Source organism: Haemaphysalis longicornis, unplaced genomic scaffold (genome assembly GCF_048455015.1).
Source record: "Haemaphysalis longicornis isolate Haplotype H1 unplaced genomic scaffold, Haemaphysalis longicornis Haplotype H1 scaffold_13, whole genome shotgun sequence".
Lineage (NCBI taxonomy): Eukaryota > Metazoa > Arthropoda > Arachnida > Ixodida > Ixodidae > Haemaphysalis > Haemaphysalis longicornis.
The window spans coordinates 51,107,289-51,118,271 of NW_027526233.1; the positions used below are offsets into that span (position 1 = coordinate 51,107,289).

Genomic DNA, 10,983 nt, shown 5'->3' on the forward strand with positions numbered 1-10,983 from the left:
CGTATGTCTCGTACCCTACCCATTTCGAAGTAACCTGTGGCTGGCTTCACCATAGCCAGGCTGATGCTGCTCTACCCGTACCGCGCATCTCCCCCCACCCATACAAGCCGTTATCGCTTGATCTTCACGTAATGAGCAGCTCCGTACGCTTCACTCTGCAGCGACAGACAAACTTAGCCACACCCGCCCCACCTAATTATATTTTTTACGGAGCCTGGCTTTTAACAACAGTTGTCTTTCGTGGCTAATCGAACGCCGAAATTTTGGTCTGTGTGTACGTTCGTGCCGGAAATCCGCAGCGTGGCAAAAGTTATGGCAGTTCTTGCCGAAGGTGTTTATATAGGTGGAGACATTTTTAAACGTCCCAATCTGGTTGCAACTTTTCAACATTGTGGAGCGAAACAGAATCCTCGCGCATATCTGAGACACAAACATGCATATAGTTGTATTTGCAGTGTTCCTTTAAAAAACTCATGGATGTTCGATTTATCCAATAATAATTGAAACAAGCACTGTAGCAACAACAGCCGCGTAGCGCACCGCTGATGTGCTGGTGACGCCACCTTGCGGTTTCCCTGGCTGCGGACGTCCGTGCGTTTCCCAGGACAACAGCCAGGTGGCACCACCAATTTCGCCTACTCGGGTTCTCGTCCGTCCGTATCCTTTACGGTGCCGTACACGGTTCTTATTTTCGTTCTCCATGATATCACATGGCGAGGAAAGTTAACTCAAATGTGCATTAGCGCATACGCTGCGTTAAAGGGCCAATAAATGCTCAATAAAAGTTCGCTTTAACTAAAAGATAATTTTTTCTTAGCTCTCCCAGGATTTGTTCTACGCGAAAAGATATGTTATTTGGTGAGAAATAAGCAACAAAAGCTGACATTTCTCTTTCGCGCTTCCCTTTCATTTTTCTATTACGTTTTCTTTGAGTTGCAAAAAAGGAGTGGAGAATCGGTGTGGTCTACAGCGTAAATGGTTGCCACTAGGCGGCGCTAGGCGTTCTCACGCTGGCAGCAAAAGCTTTTTGCGTCTCCATGAAATGGCCTACCTCGATAACATTTCGCTGGCCGGGGATGCTGGCTCGGAATTTTGTTACCAGACCCTGATTGGCGACAAATGATAATGAACGCTCGAGCGGCCCATGTGCCCGCGTACACAGGCCACCCCACCCAATCGAGCCGCCTCCAAGCGTATCCCTGTGGATGACGTTTCCAATATCTTGTAAGCCAGCCTTTCGTTGTACGCGACGACCAAGAGGGTGCCTCCCCCCCGTCTTCCTGTTGGGTGATCAAAGCCTTCGCATATTCTCGGAGCGAGTGGATTCGGTATTCTTTTCTATCGGCCGTAGCAAGCGTGACATGTACACACACTTGCTAGCACCCGTGTCTTGGAGTCTTCGTGCGGGCGGCTCCTCCCGGGCCTAACATAACGCAGAAAATAGACGAAGCGGCGAACGCTTTCGGGACCCTTTAGGAAGAGCACTGGACAGAAGGGCACAAGTTCGCATCGGTTGGATAACCAACCACCTGCAGTAAGTACTCTGCAAATTTAAGTACAACAATGTGTGAACAGCACGCTGCAGGCTTTACCGAAAGCAACTTCCAAGTAGGAGGGCTCCACGTTAGACAAAAATATTAGGCAAATACAAGGCAGAAAAGTCGATACATGAGTGACATTTTCAGTGTTTCTTTACTTAAAATTTATGGATTCTTGTTATTTGCGATAGAAAATGAAATACTAAATTAACGGTATAAAACTGTCGCGCTCTGTTCAAAGGGCGTTCTTATAGCGGCGTTTCAGAAAGCAAACAGCAATACCCACGAAAGGTTCCACAAGATGGGATGCACGTTCGCTTGTAAGGATCGGGCAGTATGGCATTGTGGTTCAATATATGTTGAATACCTCAAATCAAGCGCGCCTGAGCCGCATGACTGCGCAGGCATCGAGGCACCAGACCTGGAGCAGTAGAACGCAGTAAATTTAAATTGACTTGAGCAAACCTCTAGCGTGTCACCTTGGGAGGCGCGAAACGGCAAAGAAACCAGAATGAGAGGTGAGCTGGAAACAGAAGTGAGGACTATACTTGACATGGGCGCCAGTCGACAATCACATTTCGGCGACATTTGCAACGAAAGGAGCAGATACGCCGCCAGCTTATTTATGTCAACGGTAAATGTGCCCAAAAAAGTAATGTGCCTTATTTACACATTCAAATGGTTTGAAATTTCACTTTGACGTTTGTGTGATCACCAAAACGTGGTAATAAAATAAATTGGGTGTAATTGTACTTGCTTCGTTCAAAGTATTACAATGGCGATGTACCCCAGAAGATTTCTTTCGCATAAAAACGCGTGTGTATTGGGCTTTTAATATTTGTGTCTGGTATTTTGGTTCGGATGTATTTATTCCTGGTTGACTTAAGGTATATTTACGGCTATGATGCCAAAGCATTTAATAAAACCAAATCTTCATTGAGGCATTTTCAATCAGACTGTCTAATTCTTTCTAAATTTATTGGGATATAAAACAGCTGGTTTCCACTCTACATCGGACGAAGGCACCGTCAAAAACAAGATTGGTTTTTCGAGAGCAACATCAAATTAGCACCTAAACAAAAAAAGTAATTTGACTTTGACAATTTTTTTTAAAAGATTCTCAGCATGTGCTCTAAGAGCTCCGCAACAAAATCAGATGTTTTAGAATTAGCTTCACTACATCCTACATTTAGGAACACGTAGGGCTGTGTCTATCACTAGTAAAATGTGCCTTGCATTTAACAGAAAAAAGCATCACTCTGAGCGAGTACTCAGCGGAAGAAGAGTTTTCTTCCATTTTATGTTGAAGGGCATTGTTATCTGCTGGGGCCGATAGTGCAAATGGAGTATGGAAATTTGTTTACGAGTTCAAAACGGAGAGGAGCATCGTGCCTAAGTTGCAAAAATAATCATCATTCCCCATTATACTAGTCAAAGCAAAATTGCCTGCTAAGCGCAGTGCGAAGCCATTTATTTTTGCCCCAAAAAACAATTACACACGGAGTTATCAAGGATTGTCACTTTTCTACGTTTGAAGACAATCGGTAATGTTTTCTAATTTTTTAAGTTGCAACGACGACACATGTTAAGAACGGCGGCGCATGGTGTAGGTAGATGCTCCATTACCGTCGCTCACTCCGACGTTTGTTCGACGTTTAGGGCCTGAAAAGCAGCGGACAAACCGATGTAGAGGGAAGATAAACTACAAACACGCGGATAGGAAGGATGCACACTGACAGAGTGCTAATTTTCGACTACATCTTTCTTGAAAAAAAAACACATAATAATATTTCCAAGGGACATAACGCAACACGGAAAACATACAAATATCATACCCAGCTTTCACACTCATCCCTAGTTCCGCGAGGGGCCACCAGGCACTCAGGAACGAGCGTAACTCTACGGACGCCGATCTTTTTATCCCGATCACAACTAATTTCTAAAATGTTCTATGATATTTTTTCTTATCACGTAACGTTTTTTTTTTGTGAAAACTGCAAATATACAAAATATGGCTTCAGTATAAAGTTTGCACTAGGTTCTCGAGGGGTTTAAAGTGTGGGTATTGCGGAGAAGCTTCAATCATTGCAAAAAAAATCTCGTGTTGTCTCCGAAGCAGTCAATGCGTTGACCCATAGGTGGGCACTCTTCTCGTCGTTCCATCAGTGCAGGTTCCAAATCAGCGCACATTTTGTGCCTGCATGCGTGACTGGCACCTTCGATGACAAATGAATAATGTCGGGCTAAAGGGAAGCGGTGGTTCGTGTCCCAGGTGACGTTACCAATCGTCGGGGTATGTTGGCGCCCGCGCTCTGTGCGAATGGGTTTGTGTGTGTGAGGTTGTGTGCTTGGGCGTGTGTGGGTGTGCGTATGCGTGCAGGAGTTTGGGTGTGTGGGAGCATGCGTGTGTGGGCGGGCGTGTGAATGTGCGTTGCGTGTTCGTGTGCGCGTGTGCGTGTGCGTCCATGTGTGTGTGCGTTTGTTGATGTGTTGTCCATGCGCGTGTGTGAGCGTGTGTGTGTTTATGTGTGCGTGTGTTTGTGTGCGATTGTGTGCGTGCGTTTCTGTGTGCACGTGTGTCTGTTGTCCATGCGCGTGTGTGAGCGTGTGTGTGTTTATGTGTGCGTGTGTTTGTGTGCGATTGTGTGCGTTCGTTTCTGTGTGCGCGTGTGTGCGTGGGTACGTATGTGGGTGTGTGTGCGTTTGTGCGTTAGTGTACGTGTGTGCTTGTGTGTGCGTGTTAGTGGGTGTGTGCGTCCGTGTATATGCACGTGCATGTGCGTGGCGCGCGTGTGTGTGTTTGTATGTGTGCGTGCGTTTCTGTGGGCGCGTGTGTGTGTTGTCCATGCGCGTGTGTGAGCGTGTGTGTGTTTATGTGTGCGTGTCTGAGTGTGTGTATTTGTGTGCGTGCATGCATGTTTGTGTGTGTGCATGAGTGTGTGTGTGTTTGTGTGCGTGTGTTGTATGCGTGTTTGTTTGTTGACGCGGTGCGCAGTTTTGACAGCGCATGCAACGGCGCTGCGCTGTGATATTTTCCAGAATGGAAATTGGAGATGGAGAGGAAAATCACTTGTAGCGCTCATGCGGTTTCGAGAATGCGCCGCGGCAGAACCAATGCGAGCGGCCATTCATAGTGGTGGCGTCTGACTGATCGCACCTCCAGATCTGCAAGAGTGCTTTTGTTTGTGTGTTTGAATTTTGGTGCTGTGCACAACACGTAGTGCACTTGGTTACCGTTAGCAGTTCTGGTTACAAATAGGCGCTGTCTGTCAGCGTCGTGCAGCGCGTTCCGGGTAAAGTTTCAAAACGTCACTCTGAGCGTTGGAGTGTGCTACTGTCTCTTTCGCGGGAGTGTGCGGGAGTGTGCGGGATTAGCACGGGAGTGTGCTACTGTCTCTTTCGTGGATGTTGTCCACTCGCCATTCTTTATAGAAGTTAAATTTCTATCTGGCCCTTCTTCGTTATGCACGGAAGCAACTCCTCTGAAGGCCGCTCCTTCACCACACTACGACGAGTTGACGAAGGTTTGCTCTAGAGCGCCTTCGCCAATGTAACAATGCGCTTCCTTTTTTTGTAACGCTCCCATTACCTTGACCACCTTGTCAATCGCCGTTTTTTACTGACGTGACATTATGTCTGTACCTCTACGTGGCCCGGAAACAGAGAATGTGGGGTGCACTTAAAGGCGTGTTGTGTACAGGGAGGTGTTCGCAATAATCGTTCCCGGAGTAAGGGACACAGTATCGGCGACATTGTAGTGTGATCCCAGCCTTTGCAGCTGTGCTACTTCCGTTACAAAGAAACAGTAGGAAATGGGCGGACGAGTCAATTTTATGGCCGTGCAGTGCTTTAATGGTGTATGAATGGGAGAGATCAAAAGGCCAAGACACCCGCGAAAATTTAGTGTTCGATAGAAGAACTTCCCTCAGAGGGCTCATGAGGGTACTCTAATTTTTTGTGGGGGGTGAGGTGGTGGAGTTAAGGATATTGGTGACTGGAGTTATTCACGTGTCATTGTTCTAGCACATTGCAGTGAACTCGTCCTGTCTAATGAACCTGCTTGAGTTACTTTGTTTTCTGCGTTCCATATTTCTGTATTTTAATTTTACTCTACGCTGCTAGCTAGCAAGTGAGAAGAAGGCAAATATGCTGGAGGACGACGGAAAGAGAACTCTCCAAGTAGGGAAAGGGCGTCCGAAAACACTACATGTATCCTATAGCCCGAAACATCAATTAAATTCAAGTTTACTACCCGTTAGTCTTTCGTTTCTACATTTTAAAGAAAAGCTTCTTACCTCTACCCGGCAAGTGTTCTTTCATGACCGTTGGTGTCAACAGAAAACGCCCGCGAACGAATAAAAAAATTTGGTGGCACCGCCTCGAATAGAACTTGGAACTATTAGAATAATAAAGCGAGAGCCCGTTGTCTTACCGATTTAGCTACGAGCCCATGCGGAAACATAAAGTCAGGTGGTGCACTCACCAAGCACATCTATGGATTTATACCGTGCATTGTCCATGAATGCCACGTGGCAGCGTCAGACGACCACTCGCGCGCTGTACGGTCCTCCCACGGCACATCTAGCGGCCCTGTGCGCGTTTCAGATGTGCTAAGAGTTACAAAAATAAAAGGAAGCTCACACCAACGCATGGCCTCTGACGTCTAATACGCCAATGTGCTAAATCCTGTGCCGTCCAGTGTTCAAGTGAAAATTTACCGCTTCTTTTCGTCTGCCCTCACGGGAAACGACGCATCAAAGAACTCATTAAAATATTCCACAATGGCCAGGCTATCGAAATTTTGTAAATCAGGAATTTCAGAACGCCAATAAGAGTTACAGCACCAAACTTTTTAGTTCGTATGCAGGACAATCGCAGGACGTGTGGAAGGTAGTCAATCGTAAAACCAGGCAGCCACCAAAAACTCTCTCAAAAGTAACTATTAATAATGTTGAAACAAACGGTATCGAACTCGCCGATGTCTTTACAATTACGTATTTTCCGTGGCACAACCGTAAAAGGAAACTGGCAATTACTCTTACAGGGAGCCAAATAAAGCTCACACTACGTTTTTAAAGCCAGTCACTAATAGTGAAGTTATTGCAGCGTTTGTGTCGCTCAGCAACAGTAAGACGGAAGATGCTTATGGCCTTCAAATCACGCCAATTATACACGCCATCTACGTAGGAGCACCAATTTTGACGCATATATTTATTGCTTGCTTTTCGTCCGCTGTGTTTCCGCGAAACGTGCAGTCCGCCAGAGTTACCGTAATCTATAAAAAGGGCATAAAAGACGATCTGTCAAATTATTGCTTGATTTCCATTCTTCCCGTCTTTTGCAAGAGCTTCGAAAAATTTATCCTTGAACGTCTGCTGGCTTTCGCCGACAAGCAAAAACTGATAACGCCTGCGCAGTACGGCTTTCAAAAAATAAATCGACCGAACTAGCTTTGCTTGCTCAAAAAGAACTGATACTAGACAATTCTGAAAAACAAAAAATGGTGTTATACTTTATTTAAATTTCACGAAGCTTTCGACCTCATCACTAGCAATATCCTCATTAAAAGCTCCTATACTAAGGTTTCCATGAAACAGTGCTTTTTTTATAAATTTCCTACTTACAATATCGGACACAATACGTCGACATTCACCGACATTGCCCAGTCGTAAAGCTAGTACCATCAGGGGTTCGTAAGGGGAGTATTTTAGGGCTGTTCTTGTTTTTAATTTATTTTAATGATATAGTTAAAATCGACAATTCTTCTGACTATATTTTTACGCCCACGACCAAAGTATGTTTTTCACTGTGGAGACAACCATCGTTTTAGCTGAGCGAGCGAATAGGTCATTGCAACAAATAAACAACTGGAGAAGTGAAACTGGCCTAAAGATCAACATTAATAAGACAAAGGATATGATGATTCACCCACGTAAAAAAGTGTTTGATCTTCCGTCGCTTGTAATCAATAACAATGCAATTGAAGCCTTTCGCCATTTTAAAACTCTTGGAATCATTTTCGCAGAAAATATGTCGTGGCACGACCACGTTACCAACCTTACGCAAAAACGTTCACGTACGGGTTGGTTTTTGCTTCGATACTGTGCATCGTTTCCCATTTCAGTGAATACACTTTTCTACAATTCTCTGTTTTCCTCGAGTATGAATTACGGCGCCCTGGTTTGGGCAACGACCACAGCTGAAAATATTTATAAACCATCGCGTTTACAGAAACGTGTAATCCGCATTATAGCCAAGGCCCTATACTATTCTCACCCTGCTGAACAGTTTAAAAAATTCACAGTATCCGTGTGCACTCTTTTTATACCTATAGACTGACCCGTTATTACAAGTCGGAAATAGTTAAGCACAACAATTCATTAGCTGAATTAACCGAGCTTACAAGGCACGAGCTTACAAGGCACGAAATGCAGAAAAATGGGAAGTTATTGTTTGCCCCACTAATTACGGAAAACAGATGTTAAAATTTCGCTTCCCATCGACAGTAAACGAACTGTACCAAAAACACACCCCAGATGTGATACCCAAAATGTTATTCCCAAAACATAATAAAATGCGTAAATAATTTAAAGATTTATTAAAAATATTTCTGTAAACCGAACCACAGTGCAGGTAGCAATATCCTGAGTTCATTTTTTTGGGTCATCTGAAACGTGCCAGTTCTTCTTATCGCGCACATTTGGTTCTCGCGCATACTGTGGTTTGGTGTAACGCTCATTGTCCTAGCTTTTTCGTTTATCCTTTTTCGTATCTTACGCATATTAAGTACATCGGATTATTCTTGTTCTCCTATCTTGATATTGTTTAGCTTTGTTATTTATATCGCAATCTTTGTGTGTACATTTGTGTCCACAAGCAGCTGCGTCTGCCAATTCAAGCTCAATTAGTGTATTTTAACGTGCTCCGCGTTTTAAATGCACAGCATTTCTTCAACTCACGATGTCACCCGGCGTTAGCGTGCCTCGGCGTCCGCAACATCCGTTCCAGGTGCGTCCTCTCCCCCACTCCTCCTCTCCCGCATCACGCTACCATCCTCGCTCTCAACAACAGGTCCGCACCCCTCCCCCTACACTATATAAAAAAATAATACTTACGGGCGCCTGGTTTCGATCCCACCACCCTGCGGGCGAAACGCAAGGTACGTGGTGCTCTACCCACTGCGCCACAAAGCCGACACAGAATGGAAGGCTACGAACGCGCCTTATATCCTTGACTCATTCAAACTACGTCAAGAAGCTGCTAATACAACGCATTCACTACCACCAACTCCCTAAACACTAAACGTTAAGGCAATACACCCACCCCCAATGCGACGCATTTACTCGAGTCCCCCTCGCGGGGAGATGGGCCCTTTTTTAAGATAGCCAGCGAGATCTTTTGGTGAGCTGAATTTGAGGGCATCAATATAAGAGCCAGGCGTGGCGAGGCGTTTCTTTTTCTCTCCGAACTTCACCGGTACGACGTCGTAGGGTTGCGTTGCGTACAGATTTTCTGTTACGTAGTCTTTACAAATACTGTTCTCAAACGACAAGTGAAAGAAGTATTTACGCTCGAACTGTTGGTAACAAGAGTGGCTGCGTGGGCTACAGGACCTCCTGCCACATTTCGCGATAGTGTCGACTAGCATATGCCGGCGCAGCTCCCGGACGAAATCCTCGCGCTTGGCTGATGTGTTGCAGTGGCTTACTGGCCAGATAGCCAGACGTTTCTTCCCCTTCCAAACCATTTTGAGGCGGGAAGACGAGAATGAGGTGGGATTCTTCTTCTGTTCAACTTTGGCGTACGCATGCACTATGTTTGAATCACGCCTATATGTCATGGTCCAGTTTATCGAGCTCTTGAAGGGGACGAGACGGTACATGTGACACCCTGTTGGAGCCTCCTTTGTCCAAAACACCCACTTCTGTCCCGGTGGCCTGCGAGGAGGCAGGTCGGAGCCATTCATGTCGCAAGCATAGAAGACCAAGGCGTCACTGATGGCCAGAGTCCGCCTGCCATTGGATATGTAGAAGCGACCAAAAGGAAGTTCAGCTGTTCCCCATGGACTCAGATCCGAGTACCAGCCGCCGAATATAGTTGTCCAGAGCAGAATTCCAGGTTTGTCAGGCCGGCCGAGCTTATCCTTGCGTCGCAAGAACGGCATTCATTCGCGGTAACTGAAATGAAATGGAAAACGAATCACGTGATGTTTAATAGTAGCTCTCACTCAGACTCGTTTTCCGCCGCGACAAAGTGATTCCAGCGAACCGCGAGCCGTTCTCACGAGCCAGAAAGATGTGTTCACCCAGCCCCTGCTTTACTCTATGCCTTGTAGTGGGCACGGACCCCCGTCAAGCCTTTTCTGGGCTTTTTGTCCTTGCCCCTAAGCATCGTAAGATGTTTGAATAAGGTGATTTGATTTCAAAACAAATAAAATGATTTCATTTGAAAATGCTGGGCCTACATCCCCAGGCCAACACCAAGAGTGGAGTATCCTTGTAGCGCCTCATACATGGCATCAATCAAATCCTACACGTGATCACGTGAGCTTCCACTAGGAAGCGAGGCCTCAAGGTATCCGATACCTTTCGTTTGATTCATGCTTTTGCCCTCTCGAAAGTCACTTGCGCCATCCTCTGTGATCTCGGAAAGGAGGACCCAAAGATGCTTATATAATGATTAGAAAGTGGGTTGACCTGGCCTATATTCTTCCCACGAGTGCGTCCACAGAGAGGCTGCCTAGCACGGGGCTCCACAACACGGTGGAAGAGGTGATAGGGGGCCATCTTTCTAAACAGATGCTCCCAAATGAGCAGAACAGCGGCGGGTCGCCGCATTATTCACCAGGTTGGCTGGCCAGCACAGATTGTCGATACGCCTGATGTACTCCCGGACTCTTCGCGACAACAACTGAAGAGGTTTCCTTTGCTTAGAAATATGAACCCATCACACGACGAGGGTTGCTGACAAACGCGGGCTCGAGCGCTTAGGACTACCCTCGGTTGGGATCATCCAGTTATCTGCGCAGACGCCACCCAATAGTGAGGGAAGCAATACGCAATCATCATGGCTACCTCCAGAACCAACTTCCTTGCGTGTACCTCACTGAAGACCCAAGGCACGACGGCAGCAAAAGAGGATTACATAAAAAACATAAAATAGCAAAATACGCCAACATAAATAATTTCACTACAACATAACGACATAGTTTTTCGATCACTCTCTGGTGACAATGTACGGACAAGCCTCAGCGAATCTGTATTGATGATGGATTTAGGAATATGATGTTCAACTATGTGACTTACAACCAGAAAGACGCCATATGCTTCTGCCATAAAAATACTTGTCGTTACATTTATGGTTCTATCTGCTTCAAAATTGGGTCTGTGCGCAGCACAAGACACTGCAGTGAACGGTTTAGAAGCATCACTGAAAACCTGTGCAG

The 10,983-nt window shown here is 45.8% G+C and overlaps 1 protein-coding gene across 1 annotated transcript; it reads right to left on the bottom strand.

The window, feature by feature from the left end:
* Positions 1 to 8,877: 8,877 nt before the first annotated feature.
* Positions 8,878 to 9,702, bottom strand: LOC144163830 (alpha-(1,3)-fucosyltransferase C-like). The gene has a single exon (XM_077694522.1). It carries the CDS (start codon positions 9,700 to 9,702, stop codon positions 8,878 to 8,880), a length of 825 nt encoding a protein of 274 aa, XP_077550648.1.
* Between the last annotated feature and the right edge of the window lie 1,281 nt (positions 9,703 to 10,983).